The sequence below is a fragment of the Equus przewalskii genome, chromosome 2, assembly GCF_037783145.1.
Source record: "Equus przewalskii isolate Varuska chromosome 2, EquPr2, whole genome shotgun sequence".
Lineage (NCBI taxonomy): Eukaryota > Metazoa > Chordata > Mammalia > Perissodactyla > Equidae > Equus > Equus przewalskii.
This window is the reverse complement of record NC_091832.1, coordinates 39,135,731-39,160,373: the sequence shown is the minus strand read 5'-3', so window position 1 is coordinate 39,160,373 and position 24,643 is coordinate 39,135,731. Positions and strand designations below refer to the sequence as shown.

Genomic DNA, 24,643 nt, shown 5'->3' with positions numbered 1-24,643 from the left:
CCAGAGGAGAGACTGGAGCTGCTGTTTTGGGAAAGAAGAGACAGACTTTGCATCGGGGTGACACCTTCAGTGTCCCCTTGCTACCCCAGCCGGAAAGTCGAGGTCCCTGAGCTGGCGGGCCCAGTAACACACGGCTGCCGTGTCCCCAGGAGACCTTCAGCTAATTAAGCGTTATTTATGGACTGGCCTCCGAGGACAAGCTTTAAATTACTTGCAAGCTGTGCCAAGGTAACTCTCCATCCCACAGGCTATTAATTAGGAGTCGGTTTCATCTCTGCTGGACGAAGGTCAAATGCCACGGAGTTGACCCTTCCGGCCGGCTGGCGTCAGGCTATCAGGCTGGCGATCTGAGCCCAGAGGGCTGGGAGTCCAGGGGACATGGTGGGACACTGCAGCCGGAAACGGCCTGGGCAGCACATCCTGCGAAGGCCACGCTGAGCGCACACTGCGTGGGCCCCGGCCCGGGAAGCAGGTGAGGCGGGTCGCCCTCCGCACGCACCCTGCAGGAAGGGATGCCAGTGGTCCTCAGAGAGGGGCCCGTCCCTCCACCAGCAGAGGAGTCTGCTGGAAGATCAGGCTTCCCTCACCGTCCGCTACCCCAGTCTGGTCCTGCTTCCTGTAGAACCCCTTCTTTGGCTCCCTAGTGCTCTCCCAGCCAAGTCCAGACTCTACCCCACAGCCATGGAGCTCTGTGAGGTCCGGCCCGGCTCGTCTCCCACACTGTCCACTCATACTTTTGCTCTGGCCAGGCCAAACTCTCTGGGATTCCTCCAAGGGGCCAAACTCTCTCATCTCCCGCATTCCAGACACGCTCTTCCCCTCCGCCTGGGATGTTTTCCTTCCCCGGCCTCCGCCTCATCCTTGATGCTTCACCTTAGAACTTAGTCCCAGCCTTCCTTCCCCAAAAGCCAGACTGCTTGGATTCAAATCCCATGACTAGGTGTGCTGTGTGATGTTAGGCAAGTATTTAACCTCTCTGAGCCTTAGTTTTCTCATTTTTAAAACGGGGTCAGTAATAGCTCCTACCTCATAGGGTTGCTCCGAGGAGCAAATCAGATTGTCCCCGTAAATCACTTAGCGCGTAGGAAGTCCTTTGTGAGCAACAATGTCAGAGTGGTTGGAAGCCCCGCCCTGTGCTCATCGCTGCCTCGTGCCACGGTTTGCTCCATCAGAGACCCCTCACACCATGATGTCACTGAGGGTCACTGGTCCATCATCCCAGCCAGATGGAGGGACCCAGAACCCTGTGTGCTTCTTCCCTGCAATGCCCACCTTGTCCCTGGGACCTGGAAAGCCCCCTGCATGCCCCTCCCTCCTGCCAAATCGACCCCCCAGGAAGCCTTCCAGGGTGACCCCGAGCCTGCTCGTGGAGCAGCTGCGCACCTAGTGCGGGGTCAACTGAACTTCCCCGTTTCTGTTTTGCTCTCCAAGGGCAAACCCTCCCCGATGACATTCTCCTGTCCTAGTCACACTGCCATGGGCTCTGCTGCTGGCGCTCTGACATCTTCCATCCCTGGCCATCTTGAGTGGCACCTGGAACAGAGCTTATTTTCGGGAGGTGCTCAGGGCAGCCCCCACCCGCACTTTCGGAGCTGGCGTGTTCGACAGTCTCCTGGAACCCTCCCAGTGGCCCTGAGGTTTGGGACTAGAGCTGTCACTTTATAGATGAGAAAACCGAGGCTCAGAGAGTGTGGCCGGAGAATAAAGGGCTCCCCCAGGAGACCCAGGTCCCAATCCTCAGAGCCTGTGAGCATGCCGCCTTACCTGGGAAAGGCAGATAGAATTAAATTTGCTACTCAGCTGACTTTAAAATAGACAAAGTATCACGGATTACCCAGGTGGGCCCCACGAGTAACAAGGGGTCTCGGAGGTGGAAGAGGGGGACAGAAGAAGAGAGCCCGAGGGCGCTGTGACTACTCAAGCCGGCTCAGAGTGATGACTTTGAAGACGGGGGAAGGGGCCGCGAGCCACGGACTAGTGGCCTCTAGAAGCTGGAAAGGGCCAGAAAGCAGATTTGCCCCTGGAGCCGCCAGGAGGAAGGCAGCCTTGACACCTTGATTGTCGCCCAGTGAGACCCATTTGGACTTCTGACCTCCAGACCTGTAGGAGAGTACCCGTGCCATCTGAGGTCACCGACTTGGGGGCGGTGTCTTAGAGAGGCCCCAGGAGGCTCAGATGGCGAGATTAGGGGGCTTGTCCAAGGCCTCCAGCAGGAGGAGTGGGGTCTGAACCCCAAAGTCTGTGGGACCCCAGGGGCACAGCAGCCCCTCCCCCGCTAACCTATCAGCATTGCTTCAAACAAACCGTTTTGGTTGTAAGGAAATGCCCGAGGGTTTCGTAGAGCGTGCACGAGAGGGGTTGGAGTAGCTGGCGGAACACGGCCCACAGCCTCACCATCATGGCCACCACTTCCTGAGCGCTCACGCCATGCCCAGGACGTCCGAGGGATGATCTCACTGAGTCTGCATTGTACAGATGACCACACTGAGGCTCAGAGAGGTCTAGGACGTGCCCCGGGCGCTCAGCCGTGAGTGGCAGAGCCAGCGCAGGAACTTTGCTTTGTTGACTCTCGAGCTCACAGTCTGATTCACTGTTCTATATCGGCTCCTTGAGAAAGAAAAAATGGAAAACAGGTGCACCCACACATACACACATGCACACGCACACACGCTCAGGCATCTGCCAACACGAAGGCTCCAGAGGTGGCCCCCAAACCAGGCCAGGGGATCTGGCAGCAGAGGAGGCGTGAGCCCTCGGAGGGCACATGGCGTTCCCGGCCCTCCCTGCCCCGTGCCCCTGGCGGGCCTGGAGACTCGTGCTCCCCTGCTGCCTGCGTCCGGGGAGGCGGCCTGGAGAGTGGGGTGAGACTCCCCCTCTTTGCCACGAGGGACGTGAGGACACCGGCTGTGGGAGCCAAGGGTGGCTTGACTCCATGTGGGTGTGTCCGGCAGGCCTGCCTGCCTGCAGGAAGGTCACGCTGCCCTTTGCGGTCACGCTGGCCCCAGCTCCCCAGGATGACCTGCTGCTGGGCCCTGAGAGGCCAGGGCGTGCCGGGCTCGCCGGCTGGGCTCGACTGGGTCCCCCTGACCCCTGACTCTTCCTCCCACCTTGGAAGGACCCGGGATTAGCTCCTTTCTGGTTGCAGCCAGAGAGGAGGGAGAGGTGGCTTCTCACACCAGGGAAACGGCTGTGAACAGTGACAGCAAAGGGGTTTCCTTTACTCTCCTAGCACAGTGGCCTTAAATCCTCTAGAAAAGCTTACAAAGAAAGTCTCCTGACAACCTGCCAGGCCACCTTGAGTCTCTTTGAACTACAATCTCCCTGAGGGCAGGGAGCTTTCAACTCAACTCTGAAAAGTCCATTCTGTCCTTTTCACCCATGAGTGTCAGTAAATGACCTGATAAGGTCTGCAGCACCAGACCTGGGAGGACTGGCTCACAGGCAGGCCTGGATCTCCTGGAAGTTTCTGCTTGAGCTGACCGAGAAGGGGACTGGTCTTCCCACAAGGAGGAGTACTGGACGTCTGCTCCCGATTCCCTTTTCCTGGTAAACAGCACCCCAATTTCCCCCACAGAAGCCCACCTTCCCACTCTCAAACACCGCAACTTGGCTGGGGCTGGCACACCCCTGGCTCAGAGATAGGCCTGTGACGCACAGCTGGCCAATCTATCATTAAACCATTACTAGTGACTGCTCCAGGCTCAAACCAGTCACAGCCAGGGAGACCCAATTCCGGGACCCTTCCAGAACTGCCGGACAGAGGACTCCAGTCTGTCCACTCGACTGGGAGCTGGGGATTTAAGCAGCAAGGGGCAGATGGGAGTGGCCCCGTGGTGGAGAGGGCCTGCCTAAGACCACGCGGTGGGAGCCGCTGGAGGCGTGCCGGGAGTGGGGCCTACCCTGGGACGGGCTGGTCACAAGTGTCAATAAACCAGCCTGAAGGACACGGCCGGACCCACCGTCAGGAGGGCCGTAATCAACGCTGTTGACCCATTTAGCCTCCCTGGCTGCTAAAGGCACGTGCTGCCCACACTCTGCTGGGGCTGTCAACACGATCTGTTCCGTGCCACAGAATGACTAACTGAGAGGCAACGAAACTCACTGCTTCGAGAGCAGATGCCGTGCGTTCAAATCCTACTTGGTCACTTAGTGGCTGCGAGATCTGAAGTTACCGAGCCTCAGAGTCCTGACCAGTAAGAAGAGGACAACAGCAGCCCCCACGCTGGGGCTTCCTGTGGGCAGCAAAACACTTGATTACGCGTCAAGTGCTCAGAATGGTGCCTGGCCCACAGTAGGCGCTCAGTAAACATGGCTCTAACTCGCTCGGATGGGTCGTTCATGCATTCACTCAGGCAGCAAACATTTATTAAGCACCTACTGTGTGCCACATACTTTGCCAGGTGCCCAGGACACTTGGTGAGTAAGAGACATGTCCCTGACCCCGAAGATCTTACTGTGTCTTGGAGAAGATACATGGCAACAGGCAGCCACAAAGCATGGTGAGTTGCCATGGTAACCCGGGACTTTGGCCTCACCACAGCCCAACCCTGACCAGTGAAGCTGTTTGGACGCAGAAATGAAAATGACTCATGCCCACGTAGGGGAAGCTGGTGGTTGTCAGGGGAGTGGGCAGCCGGGACCAGAGCAGAGCCCGGCCCTTGACCAGCATCCGCTCCTCAGCCGCAGAAGGGCATGCACTGGACCAGCCGCTGCCCATGAGGAAAGGGGCTGTCGCCGCCAGTCATCTCAGCAGGGTCTGAGACCCCGAGTGGGAGGGAAGCTGCCGGCCTCTGAGCCCTCCCTGTGGGGAGAGTGATTCCCTCCCCCTGACTTCTAGAAAGGGTCGGGATTCCTGAGGTCTTCTGTGGCCCCGGCGGAACTCTCCCCTCCCCGGGGAATCCCAGAACCAGGGCGAGTCCGGCCAGCAGGTTCTTTGTCCTTTGCCCCTCGTCCCAGCAGAGCACCTGGTCCACGAAGCAAAAGGTGCAGAGCGGGGGCTGGGGGCTGTCCTCGGTCCCCTCCCCCAACCCGACTGGAGGGAGCCCCCCTTTCTTGCAAACGCTCTCACCCTGAACTAGGAGGTTAACGTTATTTCACTGGATCTTCACCCCTTCCATTTGCAGCTGGGGCAACTGAAGCCCAGAGAGAGAAAGTTACTTGCCCAAGGTCACACAGCAGGTTGCCAGGTTGCCCTAGGATTCATGGGATTAGGAGCTAGCTCCTGGCAGCCCTGGCTGGCAGGCTGGCCTCTACCACTCACAGACCTCGGGGGCTGTGCCACCGCCCAAGGGCCAGCCCTTGGCTTTAATGCCAGGGTGGCCAAGTCATTCTCCCAGGGCTGGGAGCTGAATTGGGCTGGGCCCCCTTCGGGAGGCTGTCTCAGTCCTGCTTGAGTGACTAGGGCTTCTAGCGCACGGGTCCCTACTGGTGGTGGAGGGGCCCTGGCTGAGGGCTGGGCAGGGCCTGGCGTTCTAGCCGCCTGGGGTGGGAGTGGGGGGCCCTCTGCTGAGGGGCAAAGATACAAGGTAAGAGAAGGACACGTCAGTCCACAGACTTCCTCACCCTGGAATAAGGAGCCCGAGGTTGAGGCCTCAGTGAGATGACACTCGGCAGGTCCAGGTAAGGATCAGCGGGGACAGGAGTGTGTCCCGGGCAATTTCTGAGCACAGTTTTCTTCTCTTCCAAGCAGTGGCACTCCTTCAGAGCACACACAGAAATCATGCACGGACTTCTGAGCTGTGCGCTGATCTAGCTACATCGTGGTGGGGGCTCCTGAGAACCCTATCTGCTCCACCTCCCACGTGGTTCCGCCTCCTTGGAGCCCGGTGGGTGCTGTCGACACAGTTTGAAAACCTGGTCCTAGAACCTCAAGTGGGCTTGGGGTCTGCCTTGGGTGCTGTCGGGGCTCAGATGGGCCAGGGGTCTGCAGAAGCGGGACGTGCAGACAGGAGACGATGTGTAAACACCTCCCCAGGAGCAGGTTTCAGTGTGGACAAAATGATCGCAGGGTTCATTTCTGCTTTTCTAGCCCCATCTTTGAAAGGCCACTGGAGAGGAAATTCGAGGTCACACTTCCCAAAGCAGGGGATGGCCACGGAGTCAGAGGGGCGTGGGCCAGGTGGCCTCTGCCAGGCTGACTGTTGCTACCAGGCCACAAATCTGTCCTATCTCCCCCTGGGCTTGGCCCTGGCTTCTGCGTCGCAGGACACCAGACGTCTGACCTGAGCTCCGGTCCTGATCTGGACCCAAGCCTGGAGGAGCTGGATGGGTTCTGATCAGATCCAGGCCAAAGCTCCTTACCCTGCGTCCGGGACAGGCATCGGGGGCCCAAGGACTCCTTAGCATAAAATGTGCATCTCCGTGCATGCTTCCCGGACAGGGTTATACTTCCTTCAGATCCTCCAAGGGCTCTACAGCCAGCAAAAGAGTGAGCCTGACTGCACTGCTTTCGCTTGCCATCTCCTTCAAGAAGTCTTCTAGGATTTCCCTTCATTCAGTGTCTCTCCCTCCTCGGCACCCTCAGAGCCCTCAGTAACTTCAGCTTTCGCCAGAAGGAGCTAGCACTCCTCGTCCCCGAGAGCGGGCTCCTTGCTATTCATGCTACTCAGGGAGTCGGAGGAGCGAGATACAGCTGGGCTCTTCAAAGCAAACCCTGCTCGCCAGGACGGCCTCAGTCCCTGGGTGAGAATCCCATTCACTGTGTGCAAATAACTCAGTGCCTAACGACATCCCAACATCCCAGGCACTCCAGCCCTGCTTATCAGTCCTCTCTCCAGAACCCTCTGTGGACTAGGCCCCATTATTTAACTGCTTGTCCCTTGACCTCTCCATAACCCTCACTGGGCCAGGCTGGCCGGCCGAGGTTATCTGTCCCACGGGAAAGGGCCTGCCTTTGAAGCTAGGAATCCTGGGGTCAAAGTCTGCCCTAGGCGACGCATCCACGGCAGCTCACTTCACCTGCATCTTAGAAATGGGCTGCGGGTCACACCTGCCCCTGGCAGGAGTAAGACAACGGACGTGAAAAAGCATGGCACAGTCATGCAGACGTCCACCCCACACAGGGTACCGTTCCACAGTCACTACAGGACCACAGGCAAGTACGGTGTCACAGTGAGTGTAGAGTACCAGTCTTGGTGGCACTGCAGTCACTACTATATACCACAGGTAGTACCACAGCCACCTGGAGGATAGTACCACGGTCATGTTACCACTATAGTTACCACAGTACTACAGTCCCATAGAGTACTAGGAGCCCAGGGAAGCCGCCAGCATCCAGTTCGGGTGGCACGGGGGTCTTGGTTACAACTGCAGTTCAGAGTGAAGGATGTGACCATGGGCCTGCCCTGCACCCTCCCCCCCCCCCTTCTCTCTCCCACACCCTGAAAGACCTGGACAAAGGAAGCTTTCACCTGCTGAGAGTTCCAAGCGCAGGAAGGCATCCAGTGCGGGGCTCCAGTCTACACGGCCGAGCCCTCCCAGGGGCCTGGTGCGGCCCTCCACCCCACCTGGACCAGGTCCCGTGCCTCCGCTGTGCTGGAAGGCAGCTGAGGCCGTCTCCAGCCCCTGAAGTAGTCGACGAAACACCCATGGACTTGCCCTCCAACCTAAGTTGTGGCTTCCAGTCCTCGTCATCCTGCGCCCGCTCCCTGGACACCCTCCAGTTGCTCAAGGACCTCTCAGAGTGCTGACCAACACTGACCACAGCACTCCAGGAGCCCTGCCACAGAGCAGAGCAGCAAAGTGCCTCCTTTGCTCTGCACACCAGTGCACTGGCTTCTGTTCGGTTTTGAGGGGGAGTCAACCTTTATTACCATTAAAGTCATCTTGCTCAAGCTGACCCATCTTTCCAAACATCAGGGGCTTTATCAATGCGGAGACGGTCATCTCACCAGGACATAAGTGCCGCCAGGGGAGGACCTTGCTCATGTGGCCCCAGCGGCAGCTCCCAGGTCCCGCTCGCTGAATCAGTGAACAAATCCGGCACAGTCACAGTTCCCCAGAGCTGGGTCACCCTCGAGCCGGTCTGCCTTTTTCACCCGAGGCATCAGTGATCTGCCATCAGTGACCTGCCTCCCCCCACCCTCTTCCTCCCCTCCCCCTCGCTCTCTCCGCTCTGGCCACCCTGGCCTCCTCACAGTCGCCCAGACACCCTGGGCGCGACCTCTCCTCAGAGCGCCTGTCTTCCCCCTGCCTGGGCTGCTGCGCCCCCGTTCCCACCAGGTCCCCCGTGCGCCTCGCCTCATCCATTTTCTCCTTAGCACAATTTTGCGGATCTGGTTTAAGATGCGTCTCCCCCGCTAGACTGTCAGCTCCACATGCTGGGGGTTCTGCTTGCTTCGCTCACGGCTGTATCCTCAGTGCCTGGAACAGTGCCTGGCGCACAGACGGTGTGCCACAGATCTGTTGACTGAATGACTGCGTCCCCACCACCTTCCGCTCGCTGCCCTGGTCCCGTCAGTCAGCACTCCCTTTCTGAGAATCCGATGCGACCTCATCTTCACACGCTAACACCTCCTGCTGCTCTCAGGGGGCCTCACTCGTCCTACAGCGGACGAGCGTACATTCGAGAGCGATGGCCTCTCAGTAGACCCCCCCTGCTCTCCCTTTCATTCGGCTTCATCTGCTTCCTGACCTTCGTGGTTCATCTGAATAATAAGTTGCAAATGTTTCCTTTCAAATATCTTACAGACTTGGTGTATTTTTAGATTGTGTCTTCTGAAGGCAACGAGGAGAGCATCTTATAACATTCTAGGTGTGGTCGCGCTCTTGCCCAAGGATAAAGGAGAACATGAAGGGTCTGGAATCCTGCCTGCCCGTGCTGAGGCCTAGAACTCGGCTGGATTTTGATGGTGGCAGGGAGGGAGAAGGCCTCAGGGACAAGTGGCAGGACTGCAAGAACCAGATCACCTTCCGAAGTAGTAAAGGACGGCTAACGTCTACTTCCTCTAAACGCGGCTGAGATCCTTTTCTCAACAGATCAGGAGATGGAAATGGAGCAGAGAAAGTACCATGAGGATGCCGAGAGCAGAAGGGCGTTGGGCAGAGATGCAGAAATGCCCGGCTCGGGAAGCCTCAAAGTTCAGAAGAGCTTGCAGCCCGAACGAGAATTAGCAGATGGGCTGAGACTGAAGATGGACTTGTTGACTCAGGTTCAGTATTTCTAGATCTGCAGGGCATTCTCTGAAGCCCAAATAGACAATTGCTGGTTTTAGGATAAAAACTGAAACTTCTGCTTCACATGCTAGTCAGGAAACTTGGGCCTCTCGTTCCTTTGAAGCTACTGGTTGAAAACACCAACATCTCCTATAAGAGTTGCAATGAGTCCATGGCAGGTGGCTACCTGGTCGCTGCTGAGGACGTTCAGAGACAGGCACAAGGCCTCCTGCTGACTGAGGGCACCTTTCCCAAGTCGGAGTTGCTTCTTTTTCATTCAGTGGGACCTGCTGACTAGATCAGCAAGAAAGACCGAGACCCTCAGTGATGAGGACAAATGTTTTTTGCAGAATTCTCTTCCCCCAAACTCAGAGAGCTTGGCAATCGGCTGCTCTCCTGGGATGGCTGATCCACAGTACGAGAGTTTGAGAGCATGCCAGGGTCTCAGGGGTCATCGCGTCCCCTCTTGCTTTCCAGGGCTGCCTCTTAGCCGCAGCCCAGAGGACGCAGTGACTTCCAGGGTCGCAAGCAGAGCTGGGTCTCGAACCCAGTCTCTGGCCTCTTGGCCCAGGAGAGCAGGCCGCAGCGGGGTGGCCCCAGACGTGGCTGCCTCTGTTCCCCAGGGAAAGAGAGTGGGGCAGAAAGAGGGAGGAGCTTGTCTACTCAGGAGACAGCCCAAGGCCCATTGTCTGAAACCCAAGGACCAGATGCTACCAGCTGAAAGACTTCCCCGGTGCCACAGTAGGACAGGTGGCCACCCCCCTGCTCCTGGGCCACGTGAGGTGGGAGCCTGGTATTTTCCCAGAAATTCCCAGCCAGGGCTGCATTCAGGGGGAGGATGGGAGAGATGGGTCATGTCTGCATCTGCCATGCCACCCCTGGCTTTGTGACCTTCATGCCCCATCAGTCACTCAATGCAGCTATTTTGGCCTGATGACTCTGGGTCCCACGAGATTCTGTCTGGACCCCTCTCTTCCTTCTCCTTTTTCCTGTTCTCATAGTACTGGCCCAACTCAGAGTCTGAGATGCAAGCCCCTGCCTCCCTCAATTGCTCCCTGTCCCGCTCTACAATATTTTCTTCTTTTGCCTTCCGCCTCCCTCCCCCACCTTCAGCCAGGGACACAGTCTTTGATCAGGTGGTCTCCTGCACCTGGCCGGCCCTTCTCACATCCCTTCTGGTTGAAACTCTTGACCTTCTCCAAGGCTCACTCAGATGCCGCCTCCCTCAGGAAGCCCTCCATGAACGCTTGTTAGAGATTAACAGCTCCACTGGGCTTCCTCTGTGTAGTGTCCCCCCAAAATTCACGTCTACCTGGAACCTCAGAATGTGACCTTATTTGGAAATAGGGTCTTTGGAGATGTAAGTAGTTAAAGACCTCAAGATGAGGTCATACTGGATTTAGCGTGGGCCCTAAATCCAATGCCTGGGGTCCTTATAGGAAGATGAGAGGATGCAGAGATACACAGAGACACAGAGCAGAAGGCCACGTGAAGATGGAGGCAGCCATGGAAGCAATGGAGCCACGAGCCCAGGAATACCAACCAGGAGACCCCGCTGCTGGAAGAAGGAAGGAAGCGTTCTCCCCCGGAGTCTCTGGAGGGAGTGGGGCCCTGTCAACACCGTGATGTCAGATTTCTGGCCTCCAGGATGGGGAGAGAATCCACTTCTCTTGTTGTAAGCCACCAGATTGGTGGTAATTTGTTATGGCGGCCGCAGGAAACTAACACGCGCTGGAATTTGTGCCTTGACTGTAAGCACCTGGCCACGTCTCTGTGTCTTTACTCATCTTTGTTGTCCCCACCTCTCTCCCTGCCTGGGCAGCAGCAAACACCTGTCAGACACCTCAGGCCGGTTCCCCGAACTAGGTCTCCCAAAGACCGTTGTCACGGGCCAGTCGGGCCTGGGCCTGCCCCAATGCCAGGAGTGGGAAGGATATGGGATCTGCTGAAGGGATGTGGTGGAGAATAGGATTCACAATCTACATCAAGGGCTCGTTCCTGGCTTGCTGCTTTGGGAACAGGGTACCGAAAATTCAATAACAGCAAGGCAGGTGCAACAACTCTGAGCCAGTTCTCATACCACCCCCCTGAAATGGGTCCCTGAGTCTCAGCCCACCCCTCCTCCACGGAGAGGATGGGCCCGGGTGTGTTGCTCCTGCGCCCATGGGCCTGCGATCCTGACCCAGGGCTCTCGTCCAGCCACTTGCCTCATACTGGACCAAAGGCTGGAACAGCCACTGCAAATACTTCCAAACAGCCAGCCCACTTCTCATCCTCCCAGGGACTCTGCTTAAACCATGTCAAGGTCAAAGACTCTGGAGGCCTGGCCAGCTGCCTAGCTAGCCAGGAGCCTTGCCGGGGAGACGGATGGGCCCAACTCCGAAGGCTTTTGTGGGAGGAATTCCAGGAGGACATAGGAAATAAAAAGGAGTGTAGTGGGCAATAACCCAGCAAGAGCCCTCCCCTCTGAGCCGCTAACCATGACTGGCCCTGCCTCAGTTAACCTGGGGACACGACGGGTAGGGAGCAATGTCTCCAGGTGAGTGACTTTCTGACTCCTGGAGCCTCTGTGTCCCTTTAAGAAAAACCCTCATTCGGGTCACCTTTGCTGCCTAGGGCGCACTACCGCCCCAAATATTGCCAAATCCTCTTTGACTCAAGGTCATTATGGGAAACTGGGTTGTCACTCCCCCACAAAGTAAACAGACAACTCCGGGATGTGCCAGCTGTTTGCAGACTCTGGGCCTTCTCTTTCTTTCTCTTCTGGGGGCCTGCCTGCTGCAGGTCCAATGCCAGCCGAATCCAGGCTGGAAGGGCTCTCTGAGGCAGCCTCTGTTTCCACCCAGAGGAGAAGGAGAGTCATCTGACCCGTCTGATGTCACTGGTGCTGCCCTCCCCAGCTCTCTCCGGTGGCTCCAGGCCCACCCTAAGCCCACGGTTCACACAACCCACTCAGCGAGCTCCCGTAAATACCCCCATCCACAACCCGTGGCCCTTTGTCCCCAAACACTCCTAGCTCTGGGGATTGTCCAAAACCCCCTCACCGGCCCCAGATGGACTCCGGCAAGAAGCCTCGATTCCAAATTCCCCACCCTGACAGCAAGCGGAAGTCTCATTAAAAAGCAGCTCCTGTAGCTGGTCAGATAATTACAGAGTTGTAGGGAGCACTTTTGGTCATCCTGAGTGGTCTGATGACTGAACCCAGGGTGAGTGGCACTGGCAGTTCCATAAGCCCCATGGATCCTGTTTGCAGTGACCTGATAGCTATTTCAGACACATTTCTAAGTGGCCCTGGGTTTACTCCCTGGAGGAGGCCGTCCGGTCCAAGATAGGTGGGGCGTGGTTCCCAGGGCAGAACTTGCACAGGGTGCCACTCTGCACCATTCCACCCTCCTCCTCCCCAGCGCCATATACTTCTTTCCATTTAGGCTTGTTTATAGTCAGTCAAGTTTTTCCAGATTGACTAAAAGAGTTCTTCACATGCCTACTGCAGCCAGTTAAGAGAGCAGTAAAAGAGGCTCAGGACCTGGGCCAGCTGGAAGAGTCAGAAGAGTTTCTGTGGGACGCAGACAGCTAAGGAATGACAATCACACACGATTGTCCCAAAGCCCACATCCCCCTGCAAGAACGCCTTCACCTGCCATTCCGATCCCACCCCCCCCAACAAAGGGCTCCGGGAGCCCTTCAATGGGGCATCACCCCGAGGAAGTGAAACTGCCGAGAACAACTCTTCTTCCTTTTTCGGTGTGTCCAAGGGTTAAAAACACTTCCGAACTCCCCTCCCAACGGCAAGGTCAGCAGCTGTCCAACCACCCAAGGAGAAGCAAGACCCCGGCAAGCTCGACCACGACAGGGCCCCCGCTGGCCCCGGGGAGGGAAGAGTTAATGGCAATCAGCTCGGGCTGATCGTACAGGCTCCAAAGTTCAGTTCCCCGTCGGAGCCACCCCAGAGGAATTGTAAATCTCAGGGCAGTATTTAACAAAACAAAAGCAACCTGGAATTATACGCAGGTTTGGTTTTCTACAGTACATATTTACTTAATCCCCTAGGTATGTGGCTCCATGTCAGATCAGCTGGCTTTGCTGGCCCTTTCACCCCCTCGCTCACAACAGTTTAAGTTTCAAACTAATTCCCCTGTTTTCGCTCTTCCCCTTCACAGGGCTGACTGGAGACGGCCCAGCCTGCCGGCCTCAGATCTCGCTCTGCCTTGCTCTAGTCACCGTGTGAGTCAGCCTGGCTTTGGTCGGAGCTGGGTGACAGCCGGCTGGCCCTCCCCACTCTCCAGCACCAGGTCTGGGAAAACTGGAGGAAGAGGTGCTGGGACTGCCAAAAAGTTAGAGGCAGCCTTGGGGGGAGGGCTCTCCCCACAGTGTCACCTCCCCGCTTATGCGGAGGGCTCCCCTCTGGGGCCGTCTTTGGGAAGAGGGGGCAGGGCTGAAGGTGAGAACAAGGGCTCTGGTGACCCCTGTGCCCCTCCCTCCAGATTTCCAAACACCTGGGCCTCCGAGTGCCTGGCAGGCCAGGCTAGACCAGCCACACCGCTCCTCCCTTTTCAAACTCAAACCAAGGATCCCCTCTCTTCGTGCCTCCGGAGCTGCAGTCGCCCAGGTCGGGGCTGGGAAGCGGGCTGCCAAGGAAAACACGAAGCGCCAGCTCGCAGGCGGCTCCCAGCTCTACGCAGGAGCGCACACACCCTGCACTCACCAGGGTGGCGGCAGAGAGGGGCAGGGAGAGGGGAAAACACACATCTTCCTTCGGGAGAGAGGAATGTGGGAGAAGGGTGGGTCTCCTGACTTTCGGGGTAGGGGTGAGCAGCCAGCCAGCCACCGATCCCAAAGGAGCGGATAAGCTCCCGACCTGCGGAAAAAGACAGTCGGGTGCCCGGGAAATGTACAAGGTGAAACCGACCAGCTCAGCCCTCGCGGGTGGCGCAGACAAGTGGGGTGGCCGGCGACTCTCAGACCCCGGGCGCGCGTCCCGGCAGCGGCAGCAGGTGGGCGCACCCCCGCTCCCGGGGTCTTCCCTCGCCTCCAGCCCCCACCCCCTGGACGCGCAGTGCCGGGTACCTTTCTGGCGCCTCGTGCTGCAAACTCGCGAGCGAGCTGGCGCCCGATGCCTCTCCCGCCGCCGGTGATGAGGACGTTCTCCCGCGACAGGTCCCGCAGCTTGGCGGGCAGCACCAGTCCGACGGCTGCTTTCGCCACCAGATAGATCATCTGCAGAGGGAACACCACCAGCGCGCCCAGCCATTTCCACACCATCCTCCGCGCCGCGGCGCCGGGTAGGGGGAGCGAAACTCCCCGGACCGAACAAAACAGGAATTGAAAAAGAAAACACCCCAAACAATAATAAATAAACCAAAAGAGGGGGAGAGAGGCGTCCCACCTGGCCACTTTTGAAATCACCTCTTCCCAAACGCAAAACACCGGGTGAGAAAAAGGAAAATAAAAAGAAAAAAAGAAAGATAAATCCTCCTGGGGAGGAGAAAAAGCGTCTCAGAAGGTTGGGACAGTAAGAGGGGTGGAGGGGAAGCTGGAGGTGGAAAGTTCTAACAAGAAGTTTCTTGCCCCGGCAGCCGTTTCGGCTGGGGAATTCTCAGGTAATGTTTACGGGCTGACAGAGGAGTTTAGGCAGGGGAAGGGAAAAAAAAAAAAAAAGGCACCAACCACACGCGCGCACCCTGCTACAGTCCCGCGGTTTCAAAGTGCAAGATTAAAAAAAAAAAAAGCAAAAAAAAAAAAAAAAAGCTGTTTCCAAATTGTAGCGTCCCCCCCCCCCCTTCTGCAGGAAAAAAAAAAAGTAGGGGGAAAAGTGCTTCGAGCTCCCAATTTCAGCCCGCGAAAGTCTCCCGACTCATTGCTATTCTTGGGCTCAGGAAATTGCTTAAACGCGATCTGATTGCCAGCAACGTGCAGGAGAAGTGGGGGGTCCGGGTGTCAGTTTCTTTACGTGCATGGCTCGCCCTCGCGCGCGCTCGCTCTCTCCGGCTCCCTCCCTCCCTCTCTCCTCCAGCAGAGGCTGGGAGTTGCCGCTCGATCCGGCTCCCTCTCTCTCCCTTGTTAGCATTTATTGCCTTCTTTTTGTCCTTTCCAACTTGGAGAGGGCCCGGGTGCGGAGCGCGCGTGGATCGGACGCCCTCGTCTGCGCCGCCTTATTAATTCGCTCCCGGGGCAGCAGCGGCGCGGAGCGAGAGGGCCGCCCTTTTTTTTCCCCCCCATTTTTTTTTTTAATACCCCATTAAGTCTGATTGACAGTTAAAGTTGGTCTGAGGCTTCACTCCTGTTCCTCTGAGTGGCTGCCGCGGTCTCCCCTCCCCCTGCGCTGTCGCGGGGCGCGCGCGCGGGCGCGCACACGGGCTCGCTCCGACTCGCGCTCTCCCAGGGCTGGCTCCCCTCGCTGCAAGCCGGGACTTGCCGGCGGTGTCCCTGAGGGCTCGCAGCCGTAGCTCGAACACGCTGGAACCGACTCCTGCGAACCGGCTCCCTCCTTGAGACATTCCTCCTTGCCCGGGACGCCGTCTCCCCGGGCTGGGGCGCGCGTGGGCCAGGTGACCGCCCCTGCGTGCAGGGCAGGCCCGGGGCGGGGGAGGGGGGGAGGGGGGCTCGCGCATGCCTTGATCCAACCAAGTCGCCCAGGGTTTATTTCAGGTCATTTCCCTGCCTCCAGGTAGGACCAGGAAGCCACTCCCGACCTTTGCCCGGACGTCTTCTGTCTCCACTTAGAGTGCACTTTCTAAGTCTGCCCCGAGTCTCTCGCGTTGCTGAGGGAAACAGCTGGGGAGCAGGGTTTCGTTTTGGGGGGGGTGGTGCGGGCCGGGTAAAGGAACCTCTGCCCCCAGGGTGCCAATAAAATCCCCATAAGATTAGCTGGGAGCATATTTATTGCTCATCTGGGCTAGAATTACCTTGACTGACAGCAATTTCCTTAATAACAAAAGCTTGTAAACAAAACGTCCTAAACCAGTGGCCCATGTGCTGTGCAGGCAGCGACTTCTCTCTTTGGGTCTCCTTGGGCTGCCCCAGCGGGGCACCGGCCTCATGACCTCCTGCTCTCCCCCAACACGAGTGTCTCCTCGGCTGGAGGGTGGGACCAGCCATTGCGAGTTGTCTGTAGCAGGAAGTCTGGAAGGTGAGTCACTAAAGAGCAGCCCCAGTTGAAAGTGTTGATGGGACTTGCCTCCCGCTGCCCCGGACTGTCCCAGGCCAGGAGGAGAGAGGGGGAGCCAGAGAGCTGCCCTGTGATCTGAGACAGAGGTTCTCCGGCTCCACCGAGAGAGACTTGTTCAGGCGCAGCGTGCTGGGCCTCACCCCCAGACGGTCTGATTCAGCAGGGCTGGGTGTGCTGGAATCAGTGTGTTCAGTGCTCCTCCTGGTAGTTCTGCTGAGGCTGGGGTGAGAACGTCGCTTTGAGAAATGCTGATTTGGGGAGGAGGTGGCAAGGGTTTCCCTCCTCGGCTGCAGAGACCCTCTGGGTCTGGGGAGGCAGGTGTGCAGGTGAGGATGTTCCTTCCGGGAGCAGTGGGAAGCTCGTTATCTGCAGAGCCCCTGGAAGAGCAAAGGAGATCCGGAAGAGGGGTTGGAGGAGCGGCTCTCCTACATTGAGGGTTATATTCTGACATTTAATCCTCCCACTGACCTTGCAGTGGGGGAATTATTCTCCCCATTTGCCAGGTTGCCCTGCCAGGAAGTGCGGGGAGGGAGGGATCCAAACCCAGACTTGATTCCTCTTCCCACCCAACCCTGCCTCTACCCCACCCTCCAAAAGCAGGATGGAAAGGCAGGCCATTGCCTTCATCTGACTGCCAGGCCGCAGCTAAGGGCAGGACTCCGTCAAAGTGACGGCCTTCTCCCACCTTGGGGGCCAGTAAAATGGGAAAGGAGTCCCACCGTGGGGGAGACAGGCCCTTCCCACCCAGCAGCGGCTGGTGTCGGCCGGGCCTGCCAGGAGGACAGCCAGGAAAGTCCGGAGCTGGAGCTGGGCGCTCGCCCTGGTCTCATCTCTTATCCTCGAAGCCGCCTAGCGGCCCGGATGCGACACAGCGCCTCCAAGCTGGCCCAGCCTCCAGCCTCCTATTCCTGCTAACCCACCAGCCATCCTTTTCCTTCCAGGCCTTTCTCCCCACATAAGATTAACACCCCAAGCCTAAAAGGGCTTGCAAAGATCATGGCTCCTCCTCGCCACACGCCCACTGCTTTACAGAGGAGGGAACCGCAGCGCAGAAATGTTAAGTGACTCGTAAACACAGCAGCATGTCCACTGAAGTCCCAACCCCACCCTGCCACCCCACCCCGTTCGGAGGCCAGCCCAGTGGGTGACCACTGGGTCCTGCTGACGTTTCCCCGGGTGTGTGTTGGGATGGAGGGAGGGCAGTGAGTGGGAAGGAGGTTGAGAACCCGGACTGATATTTGGAACATCACAGGCCCTCTACACATCTCCTGTGAGACAGGAGACAGCCCGAGGCCGCGTGTCATTGCGCCCATTTAACGCAGGAGGAAAGAGAGGCCCAGCAAGTCTGAGCCTCTCACCCAAGGCCACCCAGGGTGCTTCTTACCTCCCCCTACCATCAGGTTTGGGTGAAATCAGAGTAGAATGAAACAAGTCAGGCAATTCTAAAAGAAGCTGGGGTTGAACTGTGGTCGAAAAGGAGACACCTTGTTTCTACTTGTTCCACCTTCAGGATGTGGGTTTTGTGGGCCTGGCATCTCCATGAGCCTCAGGCTCTTTCCATCATCAGCTGCCCGGAGAGGGGCTATCTGTCCCCTTCTCTATGCCGCCGCCAAGTCCGCGAGAAGATGAGGTTGAGGGGACGCTGGGCTGGGGGTGCACAGTTCAGCAGGCTGGCCCAGAGGGTCCCTGGGGCCTGGCTTCCGCAGGACACGATCTTGCTCCCCCCTCCCCCTCTCCTCCCTTAGTTTCCCTGGGGGCAGGGACTGGGGAATTTAACTCCAGGACGAAGTTTGAAATTTCACATCCCAGCCTGGGGAGAGGGCCCCACAGCCCCCCACCCCCACCCCCTTGAAAATGTGAAAGGAGGCTTTGTGGGCTTGATGGAGAAGGGAGGTGAGCTGCTGCCTGGAGAGCGAACTTTTTCCATGACTCAGCTCCCCGGCGCAAGGCGGGCCCAGGAGGTGCGAGGACCCAGGAGGGCAGGTTGGAGCCACCTTCCAGCCTAGAGCCAGCTGACCTCAGGGCCGGCCCGGGACCTGCAGGGGAACTTGCTGGCCCCGGATGGGCCACCAGACTGTGACGACCCTCACCCCCTACCCCGCCAGGGTCAAGACCCATCTTTTTTTACTCACTATTGCATCCCCAGTGCCAAGCGCGTGAACACTCACGTGTCATCCTTTGACCAGGCACTCTCCTTATCACCACCTCAAATGGCAGCTGGAAGAATAAACGGGTCTCAAGCCTTGCCTTCTACTTATCTGAGGCTCAGGGAAGTTAAGAAAGTCACTCAAGGTCACACGGGTGAGATTTGAACCCGGCTAGGTTATCCATCGATGTCTATTGGAATGTATAGGCCCACCTGGGGAGCTTGTCAAAATGCAGATTCCGGGGCCCCAGCCTAGACGTCCAGAACCAGCAGCCTAGAGTGGGGGCCTGGGAATCCACACGCAGGCCGAGCAGGCGATTGTTGGGCGCCTGACGTTCGAGAACCTCCCAGTTCTGCCTCAGCGCAGCCCCTCACTGTTGACAGCCCCTGCGTGAAGGCTTCCTCCCTCTTCCACCATCAGCCAAGCTCTTCCCCTCCTTTGCACTTAGGGCGTCTCCCGGCACTGAGCCCTCCTCATGGGCTGTTCTGGGTTGGTGGCTCTCGTCCTAACAGACGCTTAATGGGGAAGAAAGTGAAGCTGGAGAAATGAAGCCTTCACTCACTCATTCAGTTGGTCCGTCAGTCAGTCAATCAACTATCACCTAATCCTCTACTTGGGGGCTATCGGGGTCAGGCAGGTTGAGTCAGAGAGGAGCAGTGTGGCTGTGAGTTGGGCAGCTCTGGTTCAAATCCCTCCCCCCTCCCATCTCCAGCTTCCGTGTTTGTAAAGGGAGGATAGTCATGAGGATAGGGTTTGATGCTCATGACATCCCCTCCAGAGAGCTCAGTAAATGCCAGCTCTCATCTTTATGGTGCCGTGGTCCCTTCTTGGCGGGGCCTTTTAACCCTGCTGAGGAGCCAGATCAGCCACATGCAGAGATGGAGGGCTTCCCTGCAGGGGTGCTCCTGGGCCGCCCCAGAGCACGGCTCCCGAAACACCGGCTGGGCTGGGCACTCCCTCATCTCGCCAGTACCTTCCGCCCCACCCCACTGCACACTTGCTCCAGAACCTTTTCTCTTCAGCCAGGCAAACCCCTATCCATCTTGCAAGGTTTCCCTTGGGTCGTGTGGTACTTTTTCCAGGAAGCTTTCCCAGTTGCCCCTCAGGCCCCAGTGTCCCCGTCCCCACCCAGGGCTGGCCCAGGGGTCCCTCCTCTTGGCCCCTGTCTTCCCTCCCCCTGCGCATAGTCCCGCTGCACTGTCACTGCTGGTTTTCTCGTCCAGACCTCACATCGGACTCGTGGCTTCTCCAGGGCAGGGGCGGGGGCTCGGTGGGCCTGTGACCCGTGCTGCGGCTCTGCATGTGGGTCAATGCTCCGCTGTCACCGTCTTAAAATTGGTCATTTTGTCTTTAACTTGTGTTTTGTAAGTGAAGTCTGACCTGCTCTGCCCCGGTGAAGAAACTGAGCCTCGGCCTCGAGGTCTCGGGAGCAGAGGTAGTGAAATACTGCAGATGCACATCTCCATTCACTCATCCATCCGCTTCCTCGGTCAGCAAAGATTTACTGAGCCATTACTGTGTGCCAGGCCCTGTTCTGGATGTTGGAGACACAGCAGTGAGGACAGCAAAGTCCCTGCCCTTGTGGGGCTGGCTTTACTACATCGCCAGGAGGTGGAGAGTGCCAGGAAGAATATAGACAGGGTAGGGGGACAGAGAGAGATGGGAGTGGCTGGGAGGAAGGAGAAGGAGGTGGGTGAGGGGTTAGCTCACCTGGGGTCTCCATGCTCAGGGTGGTCCTGGACCAGCAGCGTCAGTGTCACCCAGGCACGTGGGAGAAGTTTAGAATCCCGGCTCCGTCCCGGCCCTCCAGAAGCAGCCTCTGCAGTGTATTTGCCGTGGTCCCCTGGTGCTTTTCATCACACTGAAGTGTGAGAAGCGCTGAGGCAGTGTCCAGAGGCCAGGAGGGTGCCTGCGGGTTTCGTTTGCAGTGTGACAGGAACAGAGAGGGGAGCTGCGATGGGATCCATGTTTTGGAAGCAGCGCTCCGGCCGCTGGGTCCAGAACAGCCTGTAGTGAACGAAGGGTGGATGCTGGGACGGGGCGAAGAGGCTGCGCGGGCTGTTCAGGCCAGAGAGGCCACAGTTACCAGGCCAACGATGGGCAGACGGGGACGCCTGGAGGCTCCGCTGCATGAGCGCCCAGCTCAGGGGCCTCCCGGGAGTCCCATCCCTCCAAGGGACATTCCTGTTGAGCAGGATGTTAATACCAATAACTTGACACATGTGCACGCATGCACACAGACACACACTCACTCACACTCATGGCTTCATTGGACCGTTGGCTACTCTGCCCTGAGCAGAACAAGCGGGCAGTGTTGAATGAGGGGTGGACGCCGAGCCACTCCTGGTCTAGTGGAAACACGTGTTCCATGAAGTTTAAGGTGGGCTGCCTTGAGGGGTCTTCATGGAGATGGACACCTAGGGGGATGTGAGATGGCCAACCTGGGGGCCTGCCCGGCCAGAGGAAACAGAGAGGGGACAATAGGCTTCAGCCGGGTGGAAAGTCCCTGTGGGGAGGGGAACCCCTGGGCACTGGGTCTCCAGACACATTTAAAAACCTCATAAACACCTCCCTTTTCTAATAGAGAACATTTACCAAGAGGGGCCCTTTTCTCCTTGGCAAGTCTTGGCTGATAGGACTGGATACATAAAATTTTTTAAAAAGCAGGTAGAATGGCTCCTTTCAGCCCACGACAACCTCCCCGACCCAGGCGAGTGTTCTCCGTGGAATGACGCCTCCCCGTCCTCTCCAGCCTTGCTCTGCCCACAGGCGAGTTTCCCTTTCCCTTATTATCCTGGATCCCAGGCTGTGGCAGCGGGGAAGTGGGTGCTGCGGGCTCCCCGTGAGAGGACGCTGGGGCAGGCCGTGTTTATTCTGGCTGCCGGGGTTGGGTGGAAATGCAGGCTGGAGCCAAGGCTGAGAACGTGGCAGGAACACAGCCGGGTGGGATGGGTTGGGGGTGTAACTCGAGAATGCGTGGGCTCAGGCCAGGAGGGCACCCGGCGTTTGTCACCTGCCTCCTGACTTGGTCGGTGAGTCAAATAATTCTAAATCAGGGTGTGGAGCATTGGTGTGAGGATGGTCCTAGGGCTGGCAAGACTGGATCCAAATCCAAGCTCTGCCACTCAATAGCTGTAAGGGCAGGCAGGGCATTTGCCTTTCCAAGCCTCAGTTTTCTCACCCCTAAAATGGGGTTTTACCACCTACAGAGATGACATCTTTGAAGGACCTGTGTCTGGCAGGGGTAAGATGCTCCATGGGTGTTCTTTTCCTTCCTCCTGGCTTCATGTCCTCAAGGAACTCACTATCTGGGGTGGGGTGGGGGCAGGTGTGGAGCCTGAGTGACATGGGCACTGTCTGGGGGGAGGTGGAGGGTGGAGAAAACCTGAGTGGCAGGGGTATAAAAAGCCTTCTCCAGAACTGGAACTGGCCCAGCACTGGGGCCACAGGAGTGCTAACCCCTTACACTGGGCCAGGAGTCAGCAAACCTTCTCTGTAAAGTTTTTTGGGTCATACAGTCTCTGTTGCAACAACTCAACTCTGCTGTTGCAGCAATAGACAATATGTAAATAGACAATATGCAACTAGATGACATGCAAATAGATGCATGTAAACAGACAATATGTAAATAGGCAATATGCAAATAGATGATATGTAAATAGACAATATGCAAATAGGTGATATGTAAACAAACAGTATATAAATAGCAATAAGTAAATAGATGATATGTAAACAGACCATATGTAAAGAGTTATAGACGCGTTCTCTCTAATAAGCTTGGCTGTGTACCAATAAAACTTTATTTATGGACACCGGAATTTGAATTTCATATAACTTTCACATGTCACAAAGTTGCTTACTTTCCAACCATTTAAGAGTATAAGAACCATTCTTAGACCCGCAGTGTACACAGAAAGGCCGGGGGCTCTGCAGACTTGGTTTGTGGACTGTAGTTTGCCAGTTTCCGCCCTAGACCGCCGACGTTAAGCTAGCAAATGTCGGTCTTTCAAGACCTCAGAAATAAATGAAACGCGAGCTTCAGAAAAGCAGTATCTGTTTTCTCGCCCTCCTGCTGGAAACGTATTCATAGGGACTGACCCAGTTTAATGCCCACCGTGAGAAGTGGAGGATCAATGGGGAGACCAACGTCATCGAGAAGTTGAAAACGAATAGACAAAAGCAGTAGGACAGGAGAGCCTAATGATGGATGTATCGTGACCAGCTGGTGTTTAGGATGTGCTCACCACAGCCTGGGGCTGTGTCTAGCTCCTCAAACGTGCTACCTCCTTTAGTCCTGACAGACGAGGACACTGAGACCCCCAAATGCTGAGTCGCTTGCCTGAGGCCACAGGCTTGTGAACATTCAAGCTGGAGGCAGAAGCGACAGGCTCTGACTTGGGATCCTGGTGTCTCCCCCTCCCTGCCTCTCCACAATGGACCTCCCCTAAGATTTATTACAGCCCTGCCATTTGTTATGAGGGCTCTCAAAGTCCACAACAAGCCCAGTCTCTGCCTTCAGGTGGGGGGACAGGCATGCAGCCCCTTGGCATTGCGCGTGTACCCCCGACCCTCCGGCCTCCTGTTTCCTGTGCCACATCTGGCCGGCTGTCTCCCAGTACGAAGGGGCGCACAGAGGGGCTGCCTGCCAGTTCTGGCTCCATCGAAAAGCCCTGTCTGGGCTTTGTTGCTCTAATTAGTCTATAGAAACATGTAGGAAACAGACAAACGGAAAGGCACATATTTGTAATAGGAAGATTGTATCTCTTAAATGTAAGAAACAATAATTGTTATTATTTTACCTTTTACAGGGCACTTACTAGGCACCAGGTCCTTTGTTTCACGTGGACTCTCACTTAGCCATCACAGCCACCTGCTGAGGGGCGCTGTTGCCATCCCCATTGAACAGATGAGGAAACGGAGGCCCAGAGAGGAGGAGTAACTTGTCCGAATCGTGCAGTGTTAAGTGGCGTTGCTGAGACAGATGGAATAATCAGATCTTCTGGACGTTGTGAATCTGTAGCCCCAGTCAGGTGCTTGTTGAGTTTATGCCGGGCCTCCAAATATAAAGGAAAGAGCAACAACAAACCCCCCAAAAACATATGCACAATGTTGACAATATACTGCGTCATTAAAAATTTAGTCTGAAGAGCAGGGTGTAATTGGGAATTTTGTACTCTTCTTTTTTAGCTCCCTGAGAATGAAAGTCTGTTTTCCCACAATTATAGCAGTAAAACCCGTACTGTGTTAGGATACAAATTCGTGTGGCCAGCATGATCCCACTTCTGGAAAGAAAAAGCCTAAAGTACTTGTTCATATTTACTTAGTTACCGTTTGGGTGGGATGTTGTCTGGGTCAGGTGGTATATGAAATGCTTCACGTTCATTTAATTTACTCTCATTTAATCAAAACGGCTCCCTTGAGGTAGGGTCTGTGTTCCCCGGTCACACCTGTGGAATTGGAGGTCAAGGAGCTTGGCCAAGGTCATGGAGTGAATCAGTGGCAGGTACACAATTCAAATTTAGCTCAACTTTACTTCAAAGCTCATTCTCTCTGCTTCTTTCTCTTCCTGCTCTGGACTTTTGTCTTTGTCTCTCCATCTCTCTCTACACGGACACACACACACGCACGCATGCACGCACACACACGTGCACACACAACCACACACAGAAAGAAGACAGTGGCTGTCTCTGGATGATAATAGAACATGTGATTTTCATCTTTTTATGTCTTTTTTACATATTCCTAATGTTCTGTAATTAGTTTATATTAAGAAAAATCCACTCAATGATCTTTTTGGACAAGTATGCTTGTTCTAGAGTCAGCAGGATACAGGAGTTCTGGTGTGAGGCCACAGAGCCCCTGACCATGGGCCTCTTCAAGAAATCTGCTAAAAACTAAGATGGGAGAGCCCGACCCTTTGCTTCTTGGAACTGCCTAATCCGTCCTATAATACCTCGCTTTGTAGGAAAGTTCTGTGCATAAATCCCGTAAAATCCCATAATGTGGGGCTGACGCTGAGCCTGCCCAGAACAAAATCTGCTAATGATCACCGCTCGCCAGGAGCCTGCAGAAATGATCAGACTTGTCACAACCCCCAGGCCTCCTCCTGCCCGCCGAGCCCTCTCTAATAAGGACTCTTTTCACGAGTTTATAATAACACTTTGTTCGGATCACG

At 56.4% G+C, this 24,643-nt stretch overlaps 1 protein-coding gene and 2 long non-coding RNA genes across 7 annotated transcripts in view; 2 read left to right on the top strand and 1 right to left on the bottom strand.

Annotated features, from left to right (window-relative positions):
• The window catches only part of DHRS3 (dehydrogenase/reductase 3), a 39,895-nt gene extending 23,133 nt beyond the window's left edge, over positions 1 to 16,762 (bottom strand). Inside the window, exons 1-2 of one of the 5 annotated variants that reach the window (XM_070603075.1) lie at positions 16,059 to 16,762; positions 14,221 to 14,370 (exon numbers count right to left, since the gene is read on the bottom strand). In XM_070603075.1, coding sequence (XP_070459176.1) covers positions 14,221 to 14,370; positions 16,059 to 16,193 — 285 coding nt within the window. In that variant the 5' untranslated portion in view covers positions 16,194 to 16,762. Of the gene's footprint in view, positions 1 to 14,220; positions 14,863 to 15,103; positions 15,481 to 16,058 lie in introns of those variants that run through there. The other 4 variants (XM_070603101.1, XM_070603122.1, XM_070603083.1 and 1 more) reach the window with 4 other exon arrangements.
• Positions 13,314 to 14,661, top strand: LOC103543882 (uncharacterized). The gene is made up of 2 exons (XR_543029.2): positions 13,314 to 13,445; positions 13,638 to 14,661. It is a non-coding gene; the product is annotated as an uncharacterized lncRNA (long non-coding RNA).
• LOC139080789 (uncharacterized) lies at positions 15,504 to 23,614 on the top strand. The gene is made up of 2 exons (XR_011535573.1): positions 15,504 to 15,701; positions 23,277 to 23,614. It is a non-coding gene; the product is annotated as an uncharacterized lncRNA (long non-coding RNA).
• The last annotated feature ends 1,029 nt before the right edge of the window (positions 23,615 to 24,643 follow it).